Source organism: Mustela putorius, unplaced genomic scaffold, assembly GCF_011764305.1.
Source record: "Mustela putorius furo isolate JIRA1106 unplaced genomic scaffold, ASM1176430v1.1 tig00003962_pilon_pilon_pilon, whole genome shotgun sequence".
Lineage (NCBI taxonomy): Eukaryota > Metazoa > Chordata > Mammalia > Carnivora > Mustelidae > Mustela > Mustela putorius.
Genome location: NW_025422106.1, coordinates 3,893,510 through 3,915,477, shown reverse-complemented (window position 1 = coordinate 3,915,477; position 21,968 = coordinate 3,893,510). Strand labels below are relative to the sequence as shown.

At 44.0% G+C, this 21,968-nt stretch overlaps 1 protein-coding gene across 3 annotated transcripts in view; it reads right to left on the bottom strand.

Annotated features, from left to right (window-relative positions):
* Positions 1–1,272: 1,272 nt before the first annotated feature.
* The window catches only part of KAT7 (lysine acetyltransferase 7), a 33,393-nt gene continuing 12,697 nt past the window's right edge, over positions 1,273–21,968 (bottom strand). For 2 of the 3 annotated variants that reach the window (XM_004764793.3, XM_045070227.1), the window contains 11 exons: positions 21,434–21,516; positions 18,289–18,375; positions 16,745–16,843; positions 13,801–13,911; positions 11,955–12,146; positions 9,165–9,254; positions 8,805–8,945; positions 7,622–7,715; positions 4,777–4,923; positions 4,041–4,147; positions 1,273–2,996 (listed from right to left, as the gene is read on the bottom strand). In XM_004764793.3, coding sequence (XP_004764850.1) covers positions 2,895–2,996; positions 4,041–4,147; positions 4,777–4,923; positions 7,622–7,715; positions 8,805–8,945; positions 9,165–9,254; positions 11,955–12,146; positions 13,801–13,911; positions 16,745–16,843; positions 18,289–18,375; positions 21,434–21,516 — 1,253 coding nt within the window. In that variant the 3' untranslated portion in view covers positions 1,273–2,894. The remainder of the gene's footprint in view (positions 2,997–4,040; positions 4,148–4,776; positions 4,924–7,621; positions 7,716–8,804; positions 8,946–9,164; positions 9,255–11,954; positions 12,147–13,800; positions 13,912–16,744; positions 16,844–18,288; positions 18,376–21,433; positions 21,517–21,968) is intronic. The other variant, XM_004764794.3, reaches the window with a different exon arrangement.

Genomic DNA, 21,968 nt, shown 5'->3' with positions numbered 1-21,968 from the left:
AGTGCGTTTCCACCGCGCCGGGGCTGACATGAGGGTCAGAGGCAGTGGGAAGGCACCCAGCATGCCAAGCATACAGGAAGTGACCAGCACATGCCAGGGTCCCCTTCTTCCTCCAAATACAGAGTAGGCATTTCTACTTCAAGGGTTTCAGAAACTCCACCAGGAATAGCTCTGGACCTGCTCTAAGGAAGGAGGGCTGCTCTCCTGCAGGTAGTCAGTTACTTGCTACGGAAGTAAACACTCTGTTCCCATACCTGAGGGATTTAAACCAGAGAAACCTTCCTTTTATTTTTCGGTAAGTAAAGTCGGATGGCAACAGGGGGTCTTGGGGGCCCGATGCACAAAACTTCAGGTGCCCTGACCTCTCAGCACCCAGTCGCATGGTTAAGATCACCTAGCCCGATGTTTTTGAAACATGAGGCAGAATTTCCCTTTGATACAAGTATGCAGAAGAGGGAGATCTGGGCATACATCAACCTCACAGTGTAAAAAGGGTCTTTTTGTAACCTCATGCTTCTCTTCAACCTGGTCTCTGCCCCTAGTACATGGCATACAGGACTCTAAACTTACAAAAGAGAAACTTTATTCACTGGGATGGGTTCTCAACCCTTCCATGGTGAGCAAAAACCACCCCGGCAAATCCAACTTCCAGTGTCCAGATAAGTGCTGGCCCCAACTGCCTGCCCTGGGTAAGTGCCACAAGACAAGGGGTCTTTCAGAAATCCTCTCAAGCAAAGAATCCATGACTGGAGGGGACAATGCTCACCTAATGGCAAATGAACTCGGAGACAGGGATAAAACAGCCTGCACCCCATCCCAAGTATCCGCTGTACTCCGTCTATCCTAACTTCCTGCTGTGCCTATGCCCTTGAAATCACATGAAAATGAGCTCAAGATTGAGTAACAAACACAGAGGTGTGAGGCTGGCTCAGTCGGAGGCACATGCGACTCGATCTTGGGGTTGTGAGTTCAAGTCCCATGTTGGGCATAAAGATTAAAAAAAAAAAAAAAAAAGGAATATGGTCTTGTCAATGCTATGTGTACCTCTTAGCTGCAACCAAGCAAGGCAGAGAGAATTCATCCCACCAACTAGACAAGTTAAGAGTATTGCTCTCTATAGCCTGCATCAGAGCAAAATTCCACAGCCACAAACCACATCCGTCAACAGCCAGCTCACTGCTGGGGAAGACAAACGCCAAGCATGCTTGCCATCAGCAGCACGTTGGCTGCCCCATTTCCAGACTTAAGGAAGAGCTCCCGAGTGCAAAAGGCTTGAGCAGAGAACATGCTTTATTGAGGAGTAGATAGAGAACAGCACATTCTACCACATGTGGGGAAGGGTTAGCTTCGGTCAAAGACCTTTACCCCTTAAGAAAACCCGCAGTGAAGTTGCTTTTGGATAAACGTTAACAGTGACACTGAAACTGGCGGGGAGCTGCCACCGAACATGCTTAAAAGGAGCTCCCCGCAACCCACAGTGAGTATAAGTAGTGTACAGAGAGGACAAGAGAAAGGCACAAATGACCAGAGTCGGGACCGTGGGGAGGGCTCCACACTCGGACAGCAGTGTTGGAGGAGACCAAGTCGGGAAGGGGAGCACATGTCCTACATCCAGAGCTGCCCCAAGATAGCGGGTTATAATGAGCTGGAGAAATTAGAGGGAGCGGCTCTTCCTTTGCTTGAGACCAAAAATAGGAGAGCAGAGACCCGGGCGGGGAACGGTGTCAAATCCCAAAAAGGAAATGGAGTTCTTGGAAGGGCAGGAGCACTTCGGTTCAAGGGAGGGCGAGGCGCGGTGGGAGAAGCAAATGCTGGGTGGGGGTGGGGGGTGGCTGTGGCACTCTGCCTTGCGGAGTCAAGGGCTGAGAGGAGAGCCGGAAGTCAGGTGCAATCATTTCCTACTTCTCTGAGGAGGTTCGGGCAAAAATCAATGCAACTGAGGCAGAAATACAGGTGTGCCAGATCCAAGCGACAGGTATGGGGGGTGGTGCGGGGAGGGGCAGTTTCTGCAGTCTAATGAACCCGTTAGCATGCAGCATGAGAGGGAGAACCAGACACTGTTTGGCCCCTGCAAATGACAAAAGGGGCAGGGGATCTCAAGAGAGGAAAACACTTAGGGCTGGGCACTTTCTGGTGAGGCAAAAAAGGACTCGTTCCCTTCCACCAACACGCAGCCCACCGGTAAACTCAAATCAAAGTACAGAATCACCACCTGTCAATTCTCCTCTCCATTTCATTAGGATAAATTATGTGCAGTTGCCAAGACGAGTCCCTGGGAGAGGCTAAAAAAATACTGGTCTCTTGTAAGCTTGACACTGATCAAAACCCGGACTCTTTCAATAAAAATGGTGGAAAAAAAATTTAAAGTGAGCTAAACTCCGAAGGGAATGGACCCCTCCCAGTACACAGAGTCAGAAATGTTATCTCTTCCCTGCTCTCCCCCCACCCCCCAAAAAACCACATGTAAGGAGGAACTGGAAAGGTCCTGGTGGTGGCAAACCATGGTCTGGAAGTCTGGTGACCCGGCAGCAAGAAGCACTAGTACAAAGTTTAGAAGACACAACACAACCTCGTGGGGCTAGAGGACATGAGGAGAACCAGTGACTGGACAGGTACAGTACCAAACAGAACACCTTGGGTCAGTGCTACGAGGGATCTGCTCTCAAGTCTAACAGAGATCCCATCCAGGCAACCTCACTGAGGCCGAAACAGCAGTTCCTCAGAACCAGCGTCTGCAGTGAACACGAGGGTCGGAGCCAGGACAGTCCTGAGGGGGATGGCCTTCCCAAAGGATACTGTACTTGCCAATCACAAGAGCAACAGAAATGACAGACAGATCCCTAGGGTACGGATTCCTACTGCTGGGGTTCGCTGGCTCAGAGTAACAGGTCACTTTAAGTGCCCTTGGGAGGGGTCCATTTTAAGCAGCTTGGATCCATGGTTTTATTGGAGTTGGATCTTTTGGCCTCTTTGGCTATCCACTCGTCAATCAGGTCCTGCGGGAGAACAGGAAAAATGACTTTACACATTCAACGAAAATGTCTTTATATACGGATTCCAAAATGCCTGTTAGTGAAGGAGGAATCTCCAAAGGCTTAACGATACACTATGGAGGGAAACAGGTATAAAAAATTATCTTTTGATTTAGAAAATGCTTTCCTACAAATAAATACCCATTGCTGCCGACTCTGTCCTCAGAAAAAACTGAAATTATTCACCTTTCCTTATAGGTTTGTCAACTAAAACAAATTAAAAGCACTTACATGAGGGACACCGGGGAGGCTCAGGAGGCTGGGCAGCTGACTTTTAGTTTCGGCTCAGGTGGTGACCTCAGGGCTGTGAGATCAAGCCCAGCATCAGGCTTCATGCTCAGATTATATATATATATTTTATATATATATATATATTTCAAGTGCACTTCCACAAAGATATTTTAAAATATTTTAAAGTGCACAAGCCCTGGAGTTTGTGAGGATTCCCTTCAAACAGGTGGGGAATTTGCTCCAATCTAAGAAAATCTTTAGGACAAAAGTGCTGTGTGACACAAAGCTGCTTAACTGAGCTGCTTTGCTTGTGTCATCCAAATCGGAGACAGGAGCTTACTCAAAGCTTCAGATAAAGGGTAAGATAAGAAGTAAGCCCAACAGGCATCACTGCATGCTCAAAAAAAAAAAAAAGAGAGAGACCCTATAAAAGGTACATGTAGGCAAATTCCATTAAGAGAAGGCTAGGGACACCTGGGTGGCTCAGCTGGTAAAGTGCCTTCAGCTCAGGTCACGGTCCCAGGGTCCTGGGATCGAGTCCTGCTTCTGGCTTCCTGCTCAGCGGGAAGCCTGCTTCTCCCTTTGCCTGCTGCTCCCCTTGCTTGTTCTCTCTGACAAATAACTAAATAAAACCTTAAAACAAACAAACAAACAAACAAAAGAGAGAGAGAGAGAGAGAGAGAGAAGGCTACTTTTAGGGTATTAAGGCCCAATTTTGCTCTGCTACGTCTCAAGAGACATTCAGCACTGAGCCAGCAGCTGACAAAAAAACTTTACCTGTCTCTTTAAAACTAGGTGTTTTCCTTTCCAGTACTTGAGCATCTGAAGGGCTTGCAGAGTGCTGACAATGTCCACAGGATTCACAGCTGTCTCCTGGCTAATTTCTGAAACAGAAGTGCTACTGAGAACCAGGCCAAAGTACAGACCCACACCTCCACTGACCCCCACCAACCCAAGCCCCTCACCCCGCTTAGAGGAAATCCAGATGATTGGAGTCATATACTTAACCCAACCTGCTCAGAAAAAGCTTACAAAGCACTTATTTGACGGATCCTAAGAACTATGAAAGAGAAACCCAACAGCAAGAAATCACTCTGACCCGTACAGAAATCAAGGTCAAAAACAGACCTACTTTCTTCCACCCTTACATAAATAATACAGGCATATCTTATCAGGTCCTACATTTCCCAAAGAATTGGGAAAAAAAAATTCACATTCTTCTTCCTTCTGGACTTTCATTTAAGAACTAGTGTTAACCACTCCAGGTTTGTGAAACCAAAATCATATGGCCATTCCCAAAGGGCCAAATGCTCTGGAATCCTTTGGCACTTTTGGGAGGGTCTCTGCAGTGGCCTGCATCCAGGGGTCATCTGTTCTCCTGTTCAGATGAAGCACTGAAGGGAAGCTTTCTCTTTGCAGGTGACCAAGCCGACCAGGGCCAAGGAAAAAAGCTGGAATGTCCAGTGCCATTAACATCTTGGGTACCAATGATCCTCAAGAGCCAAAAACCAACCTTTGATAGAAATCTCTTTGCCTTGGAAATTATGCAGGTAACGGAGAAGCACTTCTTTCCAGTAACTGCGATAACTTATGAGCCCCAGGTCGGAGAGGGGACGTTCCGGGGAGCCAACTTTTTCTTCCACTTTGGAAAGCAAATAACCTACCGAGGAACAAAATGCAGACACTGTATTTCATCCTAATGGCAAACACTGCTACGCCAACACAGAAAGCTTAAGGACAAGCTGCTTCATGGTACCAACTAGGGGTCAGACATTCAAGCTGGGACAGTGACGTAACAGAGTGCTGCCTTGGGCTAAGCCAAAAGGGAAGAATGGTGTGTTCGCATTTAGCTGTAATAGACATTAAGAAAACTCTGGAAGGCTTCACAAGATAAAAATGTTAATAACAACAGTAATAGGTAGGTGTGCGCTGGAACAGAGATGGGGAGCCATTTCATTAAGTCACTTTTTATGTATTTTGAAATTTTTCAATTTTAAGAATAGATTATCTCAGTACTGAGTATCCTGCAGCCTCTGGCTCTAATATCTGAACGTCTAACATTACATATTATGGAGACGCAGTCCGCAAAATGCATGCTCTGCAAAATGCTCGTGGAAAACTAATGGGCTTTTGATAAATAAATAGGAAAGAAATACAAGAGATGGGAGTGGGAACTTTTCAGATTAAAAGGGATTTACAAGCTACATCTATCAATCCCAATGTATCACTCTACTTGGAGCTTAGTAAAAATAATTACATGTGCGTTTTCTTTAAAAGGAAAAATCACAAAATTGGGATAATTTGAACACTGTAACTTCGGCTATTAAGTAACTTGGGGAGGTTTGGATTTTTTTTTTTTAACATGAAATAGAACTTATCTTTTAGAGATGTGAAAGTAACAGGTTGAGAATAGAAGTAAAACAAGACTGACCATGAAACGTTAATCATGCGTTACAAGGGCTTTTATTATCTAACTATTCCACATTTTTTTTTTAAAGATTTTTATTTATTTATTTGACAGACAGAGATCACAAGTAGGCAGAGAGGCGGGCAGAGGAAGCAGCAGGCTCCCTGTTGAGCAGAGAGCCCAATGCAGGGCTCGATCCCAGGACCCTGTGATCATGACCTGAGCTGAAGGCAGAGGCTTTAACCCACTGAGCCACCCAGGTGCCCCTATTCCACACTTTTATGTATGTTTGAAAATCTACATAAAATCAGGTTTATAAAATAGGCGTCACCTGTTCCAAGATATAGGGCCCCCCTCCTCCGTAGGCTGTGTCACTTCCTGATTTCATCACTTCTCGCAGCTGGAAGGCAATGGACTGGAAGACTAACTCTAAGAATTATAATTCTGACTAGAGTGTTGTAGGACAGGGAACACTGAACAAAATACAGTTGACTCGCATCATTTATACAGGTGTTACGTTCTGCAAAGTCATGGCAAGCACTGAGTTAGCGAACACTGAACCACTGCTCCTAAGGGAACCCGTCATTATGGTTACCTTGTCTTAGGTGTTTCTGTTTAACAATACCTTTTAAAATATACACGGTTGACTCATTAGCATCGAACTCCCAACCAACAGCACAACAACCTGTCGTTCTGGCACTACACCTAGAGGCCATTTAAAATTAGCAACAAGGGACTCCTGGGTGGCTCAGTCAGTTAAGCATCTGCCTTCAGCTCAGGTCATGATCCCAGGGTCCTGGGATGGAGTCCCACTTCGAGTCCCTGCTCGGCACGCAGTCTGCTTCTCCCTCTCTGCCTGATGTTTCCCCCTGCTTTGTGCTCTCTCTCTGACAAATAAATAAAATCTTTAAAAATTATTTAAGTAAGTAAGTAAATAAATAAATAAATAAATAAAATCAGGAACAAGGGCACCTGGGTGGCTCAGTCTGTTAAGTGTCTGCCCTCAGCTCAGATCATGGTCCCGGGGTTGTAGGATCAAGTCCCACACTGGGCTCAAGTCCCACACTTCCCTGCTCAGTGGGGAGTCTGCTTCTCCCCCTCCCTCCTCCCTCCCCCACCCTGCCTCATGCTGTTTCTGTCTCAAATAAATAAAATCCTTTAAAAATTAAAGGGGCACCTCCACAGCTCAGTGGGTTAAGCTTCCACCTTTGGCTCAGGTCATGATCTCAGGGTCCTGGGATCGAGCCCCGAATCAGATTCTTTGCTCAGCAGGGAGCCTGTTTCCCCCTCTCTCTGCCTGCCTCTCTGCCTACTTGTGATCTCTCTCTGTGACAAATAAATAAGATCTTTAAAAAAAAAATAAAATAAAATCAGCAAAAAAATGGACAAAAATATGAAAAGCATGGCACTAACACACTGAAAAAAAACATGTGTTTACATGGAGAGCCAAAACAAGGCACCTGCTTGTTTGACCAGAGCAGAGAAAATGTGGGGACTTCCTTTTTGCAGCTGTATGCACGTCCACAAGTGACTGTAGACGTGCCAAGAGTACAGATTTGGGGATTAAAAATAAATTCAAGTAGGCAAATTCCCAAATACAGAATACACTACTAAAGAGGCCCAAGGCCTTTATCAGATCCATGGATTGCCACTGGACTAGTCCTTACAAAACTGAAATCCCTAATCCAGGAACAGATTTGAAGCCTTCAGCATACATGTGCTGCTCCTGGTCTCAAATGGGGACAACCTTCTGTCCTATCCCCTACATGCCCCACCATCTGGTAGCGACTGAGGCCTGCATTCACTGAAGGTTCCAGGTATACCAGCTGACCCGGGACCTTCAGATTCTGTCCACACATTTGTCCTCTTGCTGCGTGCCAGGAACCAGAGACCCAATTGCTCTCATCACTCCCGCGGCTTGCGGAGCTCAGGCCGCAGCAGTCGAACTTACTGAAATCGATGAGCATCTTGCCATAGCCCTGTCTCATGTACTGAGGCATGGTGAGGATACACGACACGTTGTAGTTGAGGAATGAATTCTTTTCCTATAGTCAAGAGCAAAACAGATGAGAGAACGTTAGGAGAGCTTGGAACCCAAGTTGTCAGGAGTCCCACAAACAGAAAATAAGGCTGCTGGCAAACTCTCTGGTCAAGGAAACCAGGGAAGTGGCTGTCACACTCACAGCTGTTCCACCCACACTGGTTACAACAATGGCCAAAGCCAGCCATGCCAGGCTCCCCCTTGCTCAGAGACCAGTATCAATTTAAGGGGGGCTGACGGAGTTCTTTCTAGTCAGAGCAAGGCCAGGAGGGGCTGACTGTGGAGTCGGTCAGGGCATCCCTCCGTAAATGTAATTTTTCAAAAGGGGACTGGCTAGTGCTAAAGAGAGGGATCCCCACCAGGAAGCCTCCAGTTTGCAAGGGAGTGAACAAACACTCCCATCACATACTGTCCAGTTCCGTTTATGGAAAATGTTCATGACAGGCAAACTCCTAGAGCCAGGGGGCTGGCGGGGGCTGGCAGCGGCTGAGGGGCAATGGGCCGGCCTGCTTGATGGGGTAAAGAAAACAGAGCAGGGGGCTCTGCGTTGTTGCTGCGCTATTCTGGCAATACAAAAGCCACTGAGGTACAGGCTTTAAATGAGTGAAGTGTGTGGCATGTGAATCAGATTTCAACAAAGTTCCTACTAAAAAGTCAAAAGCAAAACCTGGCCTTCAGCTTTCAAAAGCAGAGTGGTGTTATCACAGAATAAGCCCAGCTAGAAAACCAGGCAAAAGGAATATATTCCTGGTTTTAGGCTAATAACAGAGAGCAAAGCCAGGAGCGTTGGCCTGACTACAAAATGTGGGCTTCGGGGTTAGTAGGCAGGGCCTTGGCTGGTAATTAATAGGCAGCTCTAAGCCACAAGTCCAGAAAGGAATAAACCAGAAGCTTTTAATAAAGAATTGCATACTTCCATTAAACAATCTTTGATACATAGATTTCTGTGACACCTTCCCACCCAGTCCTTAAGAGAGGGCTGTCATCATTGCCCAGGGTCCGGCCTCTTCCTGTCAGTGATCTGTGTCCCCAAATGCCAACATCAATCACCCTTCTGGGGCCAGTAGCTTCTTAATCTCCAGATCCTGCTGACCTTGGAAAAATATCCAATCAGGTGACAGCCGGTGTTGTCCGCTTCTGTCATAACATAAAACAGGAAGGGTTCCACATCATAATATAATGTCTTGTGGTCCAGAAAAAGCTTGGCCAACAGGCACAGGTTTTGGCAGTAGATCTGGAAGCAGAGAAAGAGAATTCATGCATGGGCCAGTGATTCCTCAACTTATCAGATAAAGGCCTAAACCTAAAGATCCTATCATCGTTGTTGATGAGGCAGAAAGTGTGCTTTGGTCAACAGCAGAGTCTTATCACCTCTACAAGGGGGAGATGCGAGGTGGAACAAACTGCTGCTGGGACCTGTGAATATACACCCTTCACCACCGCACCTGCTTACCTTGTTTTTCTTGCCGTCCACTTCAAACACGGAGATGGAGCCTTTCCGATAGATCTCATCGCCAGGTGGGTGTTTCCACACACATTTAGCCTGCAAGAGAATGGAATTCGTATCAGGGGAAAAAGCCTTCCCCAACAAGACTGCTGCTTAAATGGAAAAATGAATCAAAGGTCAAATTTAGTTAGCAGAGATGACAGACAACTGGACACACTTGAGAACGTACGCAAGGTTTTTTTTTTTTTTTTTTTTTTGGTAAAACAATTAACAGCTTCTAAAGTCATAGGAATGTGTTTACAGTATTTTTATAGCAGTTTAGAACAAGTTTTCTAGATCATACTCTGGCCCTGTTTCAACCCAGGAGATTAAAATCATCTACTAAGTAAAAGCCAGATAAATAAAAAATACCCTCGATTCTAAAACGCTCTGTGCCAAGAGGAAATTCTTGAGCAGCTTATTTCCAGCAGCTTAAGAATTGCTAAGCAAAGGCAGGAACACTTCATGTTCGCCTTTACTAGTAAACTTTGCAACCGCCTCACCGTCAATCTTTTCTTCCGATTAGAAAAGACACCCACGACAATAAAGACTAACCCCCACACCTAAGTTATCCCTTTGTTATATAAGGAAGATGAGGACGCCCTTCCGTGGCTTAAAAAACAGGCAAGGTAGCTGGTTCCAGAGCAAGAAAGTGTGGAGGTGGGTGGACAGCTGGCCACAAGGGGGCACAAATTCCCCCTTTCTTCACCCTCATTTGCGAAAGGATTTAATGCAGCCAGTCAGCCCTTGCTGTAAATATGTGAATTCTTTTAAGGTTTTATGCAAACACATTAAAAAACATCATTTAAGAAGCATATGTATATGGAACATTTTCTACTAAGTTTTATTCTGACTTCTGGTCAACACAAGAAAGGCCCCATTGCTACCTGTAAATCAAAACGCTAACTGGAATCGCTTCAAGAAAGCTCTGACCCCAGTTTGTGGCTGGATCCACCTGCTTACTCATGCTGGCTCTTTCCAACAACAACCCAACTAATGCAACAATTGTTTAGAAACAGAAGCCAAGGGGCGCTTGAGTGTCTCAGTGGGTTGAGCCGCTCAGGTCATGATCTCAGGGTCCTGGGATCGAGTCACGCATCGGGCTCTCTGCTGAGCAGGGAGCCCTCTTCCCTCTCTCTCTCTGCCTGCCTCTCCACCTACTTGTGATCCCGCTCTCTTTGTCAAATAAATATATAAATAAATCTTAAAAAGAAACAGAAGCCAAAAATGGCCCATTTCAGCGATTACTCATGAAGCAATGGGAATCAGAAGTGTAGACGAAAAAAACGGGTTACCATTACCTGAAAATCGATTTTTGTACCTCCCCCTAATACAGATCCTCCAATATTCAAAATGTTTACTTGACCCTCAGATTTATCCAAACCCTCCGTTTCCCCACCTACTACTATGACTTGCCCTTTTGGGCTATTACATTGGTTAGTGCCACTAAGTAACCCGAAACAAAAAGCAAAACCTAAATAAATGGTCAGCAGTTCACATCAGTCAAAATACCTTTCACATAGAAGAACTAGATTTTAGTTTATCTCCATGGTTTACCATCACGGAGACCAGTCCTCTGCTACCCTCACCCCTGTGGCCCCGCCAGTCCTCCATCCATTCATCCATTGGGGCGCCCTGCCCCCAGGCAATTGTGCAGGAGTCTGGAAGGCTGAACTCAGCGGCGAGTTCTAGGCTGCAACACTACATTGTGTGTGTTCCAGAGAACACAAAATGCAGTTATCCTCCAAACCAACTGGGGACAAGAGGAGAAGGACATGGGGCGCCCGGGTGGCTCAGTCATTAAGCATCTGCCTTCAGCTCAGGTCATGATCAAGCCCGCATTGGGCTCCTTGCTCGGTGGGAAGCCTACTTTTCCCTCTCCTACTCCCCCTGCTTGTGCTCCCTCTTCTCACTGTGTCTGTCAAATAAATAAAATCTTTAAGAAAAAAAAAAGGGGGGGGGGGAAAGGATGGGAACTCTGGGAAAGCCTGGGCCGCAGAAGCTCAGCACACAGAAAACCTGGGAAATAAAAGTGGAAGGGGATGGAAGGAGGTACACCCTAAAAGGTCTTAGAGCCAATTACGCTGGGACGACAGAAATAGGAAAATGAAGGTGCCTGCTGAAACGCTCCTTCCTCTACCCCATCCCTGCTCCCAGAAATTCCCTTATTTAGGATGAGATTTTTCACTCTACAGCTAGGCAACAAAAAAATGGCTTAAAACTACAAAATACCTAGTGAGCATATATATATGGACAATAAAAGAAGTCTTTCTTCCTATCTGAACAAGAAGGACAACATTCAGGAACCAGAAAACACTAAACTTGGGAGAAGGCACCAAAGGAGCCATTTTGTTAATTCAGTATTTTGTCTCCTTTAAATACGCATTCATTCAGCAGTTACAGGGCACTTCCTGCCCCCACTGGTTGCTAGGGATATGAAGTGAGTCACGTCCTTGCCCGGTCTAATGAAGTCCACTTTTTTTTTTTTGAGTTGGGGACACATAAAAACTGTGGGCAGAGGTAATTCGTATCCCAGGGAGAAACGGTACCAGGCAGTAAGAAAAAAAGACAAGGCAGTGTGTGTGACAGGATGTGCCCCCCACCGCCAGGCCCCACCTTGAAATGGGCTTGCCCTTTCCTATGCCTCTGTGCCATTCCTATGGACCACTGAGAGAGGCTTAGAGGTGGAGGACATCCAGGTAGAGGTCAACATCCAGAGCTCCACCGTGACGATCGCAGAACCCCAAGATGGCATACCATGTGTCGACGGAGTATCGTTTGGCTCTTCATGTACTTCAAACAGAATTCGCACATGTAGAGCCGTCCCAGGCGCGCGTATTCTTCGGGATAGGGAGAGTGGTACCACGTATCGAGCTCATAACGACCAAAAGCAATTGTTTTAATCATGTTGCTCCCCTCTGTGATTTGGCCTTGCAGCCTTAGCTTCTCCTATTGTAGAGAAGAAATCAGAAAGTCAGAGGATTAAGACTGATCATCATTATTTTCAAAAAGTCTCTAGTATGCTTGTTCGCATGTCACCATGCTAGGCTAGGAGAAAAAAACAGAACTGACTCTAGGGGCGCCTGGGTGGCTCACTGGATTAAGGCCTCTGCCTTTGGCTCAGGTTATGATCTCAAGGTCTGGGATTGAGCCCTGCATCCAGCTCTCTGCTCAGCAGGGAGCCTGCTTCTCTCTCTCTCTGCCTACTTGTGATCTCTGTCAAGTAAATAAATAAAATCTTAAAAAAAAAAGAAGAACTGACTTTTAATGCATGAAAAACTTGCACTGAAACGGGCTGCCCACCTGGACACAGATAGTCAGGATGGCTTCTAGAAAACTCACAATCTACACTGCCTGGAAGTGTAGGTCTCAACAGACCGCAGCTTTCCTCTGCTCCCTACCATGCTGTGGGTGGGCCTCACCTCCAGAACTTCAGTACCAAGTCCTTGGTAAAATTTTGTTTCTCATCAGCTGGCACCAAACCACTTGATAAAGGCAATCTACCACAAAGAAAAATGCCCCGCCCTTACCAGACATTTAAAACCAACCAGGAAAGATGATCTAGAATGTGCTTTACTATCTGCCTCTAAAGCTGTATGGATCTGTGTGACGTAAATCCACAGGTATACGGGGCCAGCCTGTCAAAGCAGTCCCTGAAAACATTTTTGAAACATGGACAGTGCTGTAGTACTGGACTCTACTCCAGATGAGGCAGAAAATATCTCTGGATATCACTCCCCAGTGGTTAGGACCTGACTATAGGACAATTTTTCAAGCCTAACCAGGTAGAGAGCTGTGACAGGAAATACTCGGCTACAGAACAGGAAGGAGAAAAGCAACTACCAAACCCTGCCCCCTCCAAGGTTCCAATAAGTCTCTCTGAGGATTTGTGAATCAAGTACTTGACATAATTTTTTAAAAAAGGTAAAGAGGATATTCACTCTACAAGCTAAGTTTCCTTCAACACATTTCGTCTGTTAAATCACAGGTACCACAATTTTTTTTAAAGCAATCTTGTTAAAAATTCTGCCTAGGGTATGAAAACCGAGTGAAACTAACTGTAAATAAAAATCAGAATAGTAAATCACCTTCATAGACAAAACATGGCTAAGTCAAAGATTAATTTCCTTTATAAAACGTCTGACCACAGCCTTTTCCATTACTCCTCTATGCTTTTCTCTTAATTCTTTTGAAGTTAGAATGGAGGGCCAAGCAAAGCCTGCAAAGGCTAGCTCCTGGGAGGGGGGCGTTAAGAGAATAAGAGAGGCTTAGCCACCAATAAGAGGCTCTCAGAATTGCAAATTGCCCGACTGAGACCGAGGGGCACCTATTGTCTAACCCAGGCCTCAACACTCCCACCAAACAAGTCCTTCTGGGAGAGGAGATGGAGGGAAAAGTGGTCAGGAAAAAGAAAGGGAGGAGGGGAAATTATGTTTAAATATGAATGGGAAGCAAGATCAAAGATCATTCTGATAAAGGGTAGCTGTGGGAAGGTAAAGAGATTTTCATTATTTCCCATCAACTGATCGATCACTATCACTTTTCTGGGAAGTTTACAAGACTTTCACAAGCAGTCCATAAGCTTGAAGATCTTAATACTCACCAAATCCTCTGAAGCCCGGGCTTGTGCTCTTCGGAAAAGATCCAAGTCATACTCGCTAGTCAGGTTTTCCAAGAGAGGTTCCCGAGTGTTCCCATAGGTCTGTCTGTGTTCCTAGGAAAATAATCAGAACGTGAGTCTTACTGCTTCTAAGAACTTAATCTATTTTATTTCAGTCAATGCCAACCAGAGGGCCAAACACAACTATAAGCTATTTATTTAGTGCCTACTATATGCCAGGCATTATACTAGGCACTGGGGACTGAGCATAAGACACACTATTACCAGGTTAATGCCAAAACAACCATTATCCACCCTAGTGAATCTGGAAAGAAAATGCTCCTACACCTTCAAAAGGGAGTTTCATTCTTCTCTCTCTAAATGAGCTCCTCGAGGGTCAGAATTCTATGACTCCATTTCTTCATCTGAAAATGTGCATGACAATACAAATAAATAAAATGTAACAAAGCCAAAGGCACTACAAATCCTAGAATCTTGAAATCTGGAAGGAACCTCGGTGGATACTCCCGTGTTTAAAAGCAAAACAAAGCAGAACAAAACAAAATACACAAAATCTCTTGAGACTTATAGAGTCTCACATTTTAGATGGAAAGGAAAAGTCTCAACGAGGAAGGGGTATCCACACTGAGTGGTCCTTGCTAAGTTCCTTCCCCGAAGTCGCTGCGCCCCTGACGCTCTTCAGCCCAAGGCCTGAAGCTACCACCTGGGATCTCCAGCCCTGGCGCATGGGAAACACAGGCTGGCCCCTTTAAAAAACACTGTGCTAAATATTAAGCAAGGAGGAGGAGACAATACTCAGAAAATCAGAAGCATAAAAGTAAGCCAGTTCTCAGTAAGTATCAAATCTTACCATGGCAGTCTTAACAAATATCCTGGCACCGGAAAGAAAGGCCACAAGGGAAACTTCCCTTTTAAAACCTCTGATTTTAGCCCTTCCCACTCCATCCCAGACTCCACCTCCCACCCAGAGAATAGAAGATAATGGTTGTGGATGGCTCATCCCCGGGAGAACATTACAGAATTCGCATGTATATTATCATATGAAAAAACTATTCACCAGTACCTCAACCCCTATTACAATCTCTTCCGGTTCCTCTGGGCCCATCTGACCTGTACCTTTTGCATCTAAGATTCAGGTTCTTAAATATGAAGTTTTTTCTTCTAGTTTCATAATCATTTTTTTAAGCTTATAAAAAATATCCTAGCCAGCATTTTTAACAGGAAGGTTGGGTCCAAATAACCTAGCTCCAATTTTGGAAAGCAGATGTTTGTAAACTCAATTTCAGGAGCTTTTACTTCAGACATTCTTTCTAACCCCCATATGATTTCTGGGCAAGTTACTTCTCGAAACCTCCGTCTTCTTATCTATGAAATAGTTAAGACACCGCCCATGACAAAGAGTTGTCAGAAAAATGATGGGAACAACATAACCATGCCTAGTGCCTACGCACATAAGCACTCAGTAAATGCCACTATCATGTTTACTCCTTCCACATCTACCTAATTTGTAGATAGAAACACTGAACAAGGCACAGGGAGGCATACAACTTTGCACCTGGCAATCCACTACTAGAACCCTCCCCTCTACAAACCCAACAGTCTGGTGTAGGCGGTTAGCTAGGTTAGCTACCGATCCACCCACCACCCGTTTCCTGCTGGGCCATATCCATCTCATTCATAATATTATCATTTTCAAGGCAGTGAGGATGACCAAAAAAGTAAATACATGGTTTGGTATATTCTTGCCTTAGTGCAGTTGTGCTAAATATCCACAAGCCATACATTAAATAACTTAACGCCTAAATAAACCAATATTCCAATTCCTTGAAAGGATAAAAATATGCATCAGGAAAAGCCTGAGAGATCTCAGCAAAACACGCAGCACGGGAAGGGGCTTCTTATCTCAGAGGGTGATTTTTATTGGAATTTTTCTTCTCTAATATTTTTGGTATTTTCATTAGGAAGCATTTAACACATTTATAAATATGAGTCACACATATTTATAAATCATGTTTACAATAAATCTTTACTTAACAGTTAAATTTTATGCAAAAATTTCTTGAATTTTTATGAAATGAGGAAATTACAATTCAAGTTATTTAAGTGAAAACACAGAATCCAAAGCTGTGCTTACAGTAAAATCCAAATTACATAAATTAGGCATTTGTAAAAAGCTAAGAAGAAATATCCCCAAATGCTAACATGGCTACTTTTTAGGTAGTAGGACTGATGCTTATTTCTGTATACTTCTCTTTGTGTTCTGCATTTCCTACTACAAATGTGCATTACTTTGGGGATACCTGGGTGGCTCAGTCAGTTAAGCATCTGACTTTGGCTCAGGTCCTGGGATCAAGCCCAGCATCGCTGGGCTTCCTGCTTGGGGGTGGGAATGGGAGGATTCTGCTTCTCCCTCTCCCTTTCCCCTAGCTCATGAGCTCTCTCTCTCAAATAAATAAAATCTTAAAAAAAAAAATCATTATTTTTAAAACTAGAAAAAAAGTTAAAATACTACCCAAAAAATCTTCCTATAGAATATATCACCCAATACTTTATACTATGCAGAAATTTTGTTTTCCCATTAAAATATACAGACCATCACTTAGTTTGAATACTTTCCCTTACACAGACATCTCCGACATCCTGCTATTTGTTCGAGTGGCTAAATTTAACCCTTTACAACTAAAGTGAGGTTTACAAACAAGTACAGGACTGAATTTTTTTTCATCTAAATTCTAATGGCATTTTGTCTTTCGAAGCCTCCTGTTTCCACTCTTAACAACCCAATCTGGGGGTGAGGGGTGATTATGGCAAACTCTAAGGGCCAGAGGTGGGCCCTTCCAGGGTATTCTCAAAGGCAGGGCTTAGAAACCAAAAGCAATCAAATGCGAATGCAAGAATTCGTCTTAACTATTTAACTTTTTCTCACCATGTATTTCTCTTTCTGCTCTTTGCTCAGCCCAGAATTCCTTTTCTTCCTGAGTTCAGCCACCTTTTCCTTATATCGCAGCTGCCTCTCTGTTGGTGCCTGAAAGGCAAGAAGAGGACACTGAAAAGCTACCTGGAAAATGCATTATGTCATTCAGTTTCAAGATGAAAAGTAACAACACAAGACAAACCACAACCTGGTCAGGGAAGGAAAACATGCCCAATGTGTGACAGCCACCCCGTGTACTATGGCGATTTTAAAATCCCAAACTGGGTTCCCGGGCCACCACGGTTACAGTCAGTTAATATGGCTTCAGGAATGTACTTATTTTAGTATTAAACCAAACAGAACATAAATTAAGGAGGGATGTCACCACCAAAGGGGCAGGAATAAAATAAAGGTGTGTCAATTCAATAAGCATTTCTTGAATGTTTACTGTTTTCCAAGCACTGATACAAGAATGAATAAGACTTTTAAACTGAGTCAGACTAGAAGCCCAGATAGACCATGAAAATAAGAGCAGCTACAACTTACGGCAAGCTTATTACCTGCCAAGTACCAGGGAAGGGGATTTTGTGGGTGACTACCATACTACGTAGTTATTATTCACTCCTTGTTATGAACAAGGAAATAAAGTTAAAGGAGGGTAGCTGACCTGTCCTAGACCACACAGCTAGTATCACAGAATCACAGTATTCAAATCCAGATCTGTTTCGCTCCAAATCCCAACCTCTCCCTCCTCACCAGGCTTCCTCTGCTAGCTACCTATAATCTAACCACAAAAACAGACACCGCATGATGAGCTACGTATATATAAGATGAAGACAAGGGCTAAACCAGCATCCTGAGAACATTACAACAGAACACCTATAGAAGAACTGCCTCAATGGTAGGAGGTCTGAGAAGAATTTCTACAACAGCTGAGAAGTACAGGGATTGAAGGCCTTGAAGGAGAAATACAATCCCTTCTTGGCACAGAGTTAGGCAGAAAAACGGCAAGAGCAAAGACCCAAGGCAGTCACGAAGGAACAAGAAATTAAGCGTCATCAATGAGCAGGAATATTCAGAGAAGCAGAAAGATTAGGGCCAAACAGCATCTTGGAATCCAAGGCAAGAGAGAAGTTGAAGAAAAACGACACCATCCCCGTGTCAAATGCTAATAGCACAAGTCACTGGCGACCTTGGAACCATGCCAGCACAGCGAGGGGGTTTGAAAGTAACAAAAGGTTAAAAAGGAGATGCGACATGGAGCAGCAAGTGCCATCTCAGAAATCATTAGGATTGCGTGCGATAGATAACCAGTATTTTCATAAACACCACGATTTCTTCATTTATGAGGCAGAAGTGCTCGTTTCATGAAATTTTACTATCTGGAAAGCAAATATGCTCCTGAGTATACAACTGAAGGCGAGTTAAGACGAGTTACTCAGAAATACCACGGGGAACAAGAGACTTGGAGAGACCTAACGCCCGCTCCTGGGCCGAGGAGAGCCAAGACTTGGCCCCCAGGCTGCGAGCGGCCGGAGCTTGAGCGAGGCCCGTACCTGGTGCCTGGTTGCGTGCCTGTTGTCATCTTGCCTGTGGGACAGCGTTCTCTCTTCTATCTGCTTATCCCGGCTCTGTGCTCTCACCTGCAACCATCAACAACGTCAATAAATCCACCTGCTTCTAAGACTAGGTTTATGTAAAAGAATAAGAATATCATGGAAATCCCCTGAATTCACGCTGCGGTTTTACTTTCAAAGAGTCTTCACGTTTATTATCACCATCTCTCCAAGAATGAGGAAGGCAGGCTTCACCGTCTGCTTTCTCGGCCACTAACTGAGAATCAGAGAAGTGCACTCCTCGGGGCTACGTGGTGACAAGGCGAAGATTTTAATGAAGTCTGGGGACTCGGAGACTGGACCCTTCCCGCCGCACAATGGGTAAGAAACAAAAAACCGTGAGCAAGTGCAAGAACGGGGTGAAGATGTGCACAGGCAAAGGTGGATAGCTGGAGGGTCAAGTCTCCAGGGAAACTGGAGGCAGTTATGCGTTCTTAAGGCAAACCACATCAGCTCTCCCAACAATTTCCGCTTCACCTTCTGGAAGTGAGGGCTCACATCTAACCGCCTGTTCCGCTTCACACCAAAACTCAGCACGGCCAAAACACGATGACTGGTATTCTCCCACAGATCTGCAACTCCCAAACATTCCCTCTGTCGACAGACAGTAACACTTTCTAAACAACTCATCAGGTCAAAAACTTGAAGGTCGTCCTTGCTGCTTCTCTTTCTCTCTCCTCATGACATCCATCAGCAAGTCGATCAGGCTGCTTCCGAGATACATCCTGAATCCGATCAACTCCTACTATCTCCGAGGATATGACGCTAGTCTGGGCCACCAGCCACTGCCTGAGCCTTGGAGCACCCTTCCAACCAGTTGGCCTGCATCAAACTCTTGCCTCCAACCAGTCCACTCTCCATACACAACAGTTGTGATTTTTAAAAAGCATTTAAGAAATTATATTACACCTCTGCTAAAAGCCCTCCAAGTGCTTCCCACCATCATCACATTAAAGACACACTCCTTGTGCCAAGGCCTACAGGTCTTTTGGGATCTGGATCCTCCTTCCTCATTTCCCATTATGCGCCAGTCACACTGGCCTACTTCTGGCCCCTCCAACCCAGCAGCTGATCTCTACCTCACAGCCTTTGTGCCTGCCCATCCTTCCACCTACAACTCTTCTCCTAGATCAGGACACAACAGTCTCTTTGCCCTCAGCCACGACTCAGGTCAAACACCAACTCCTCTGGAAGGTCTTCCTTAAGGACCTGCACAAAAGCAGTGCCGTACCCATCACCCCCCCCAAAACAGCCATCACCCCACAAAACAGCCACTCTGTATCTTTTTTTGTTGTTGTTTCTCACAGCATTTATTACTGCATGAAATTCTTCTCTACTTATTCATCTGTATGTGCTCTGCCTCCCCCCATGAGAAAGTCAGCTCATTGAATGCAGTCTTTTTATCTCATTCAGAGAATCCTCAGATACCTGTCACGGTATGTAGTCATGGCAATCTGTAACGGAATGAAAATGGCAATATCCTTGACTGCAAACATTTACCAGGAAACTCAAGGGTAATCACATATATGCAAGTAAATTAAAAATTACAGAGCTTTCAGTAAATGCAGGAATTAGTCTAATTTTTCCATTTGGGATTCTAAATGTTAATAAAAATATAGATCTTTCAGAAATTCCCCAGAGCCACCAGGTTCCAGCAGTAGAGATGGATTATGTGGAGCCTCACTGCTCCCGTGAAGAAGAAAGCATAACAAAGGAAAGACTCAAGAAATGCTTTCCTTTTTTTTCAGAATTTTCTTCCCCAAACTGAATTCTTTCTTCCTCTTTTTTAAAAATAAATTGCTTAACTTGTTCACATTGCCACAAGCCAACAATTTACAAGTTGTACTTCAGGAAGACTTCTCTGTGAGACTATCCACAGTATCCCATCATGATACTTAAAGACAAGAGGCAGAGGACAACTCTCAAAAAGAGATCATGGTTCATTTCAGAGAAAGAAAGACCTAGTGCCTTGTCGGCATCTGATGCAGATGTTGGCCAAGCTGTTCCTGTCTTGATCAGGTCTCAGGCAAATGGCAAGATAATGGGAAGACCTACCACTCGTTCTTACACGGAGCAAAAGAAATGACCTTCCTTACACAAGAGATTTGGAATGAAGAAAAATAAGAATGTTTTCATTAACCTTAAAATCCATATAAGCATTCAAAGTACACTACTTTGCTGAAAGAGTAAACACATCAAGAAATGTCCCATAGTGTGGTCTAGTTGTGAATAAGAAACCAAATTCCTGACTCAGAAAGAACTAATGTTGGCTAGGGATTCTAATTTTTCATAGGATGAAACTGGCTCAGGCAGGAATAAATCTGTGACCTTGGCATTGTCAGAAAATAACAGCCACAAGAACGACAGTTAATACTTTGATCCAATGAGCTTGGATAACCTATCCAAATACTACCCACGCAAACAATTTAATTAAGAACATTTCGACTCTTGCTTCCCTATTATTAGTTCCATCCTTGGTAGCAGCAACCCATACAGGAACATGTAAAAGAGGATCCTGGGCTCTCCCCCAAAGCCATTACCCCAAATTCCAAAGGTTATTTAGGACTATAGTCCTCAAGAATTTAAAACAAGAATTAGCCAAGAGTAGGCATGACTGAGAATAACAAAAAAGGGAAAATATTCCACGGAAACAGAGAAATAGGAAAATAATTCTGAAAAACTTTAAAGAGCAAAATGTCTTCACAGATTCATGAGAAGAGAACCTAAATCATAAATATTGAGATCACATATTTATGCAAATTAGTTCCTAATGAAAAAGGTGCCTGGTAGTCGCTGAAGTCTATTTTCAAAGCAAAGTATCAAGGCACTAGAAGATGATACTCCAAATATTCCATATATAATCTCCCTATTAATTCCCTTCAAAGCATTCATTACCTCATAGAATTCTTTTACATTTAACTATTTTTTTTAACTGTATTTTTATTATGTTTCCTCCACTAGAATATAAGAAAAAGGACTTTGCCTATTTTGTTCACACTGGATCCCCAGGGTTTAGCCAAGTGCCTGGCAAACCTTACGACAGCACTCACTGGGTAAGTACACGTCAAGTAATGACTACAATTACCTTGCATTCATCTGCTGAGAGGTTATGATAGAGCGGGCATCCTGAGATGGAGAAATGTCTCTCGTGTTTTCCTGTAAGATGTCCTGTTAAAAGAGGGAAAAACTCAATCGCAAGATAAAAGATTTAAGCTCATCAAATGATAGTTTTCTGTACATCAACCATGTTATTTTGCTGTATCTTTTTTATCCAATATGTATCTGATCACAGATTGAATCCACCAAAGAGGTAAATGACGGGCCATAACTTGCACCCATAATAAATTCTTTTCTTCCACAGGATGGATCTGGCAATCTTTGAACATACTTGTATATGTTCAGTATCAACTGTAGTTCCTTCTGTTCTTCTGATAATGTATTTCTCAAATTCCAAAAAAGTCATAAAGCCATACATTTATAATAAAGGAACAAAAAAAATGAACATTTCCTTTCAGTGAAATCTAACTTTCCTATGCTAAATTTTCAAGTTATATGTATACTAAGTGTTCCTTCTTTTCTATTATGCAATGCTATCCAATCTGAACTGAGTTCTCAATAAT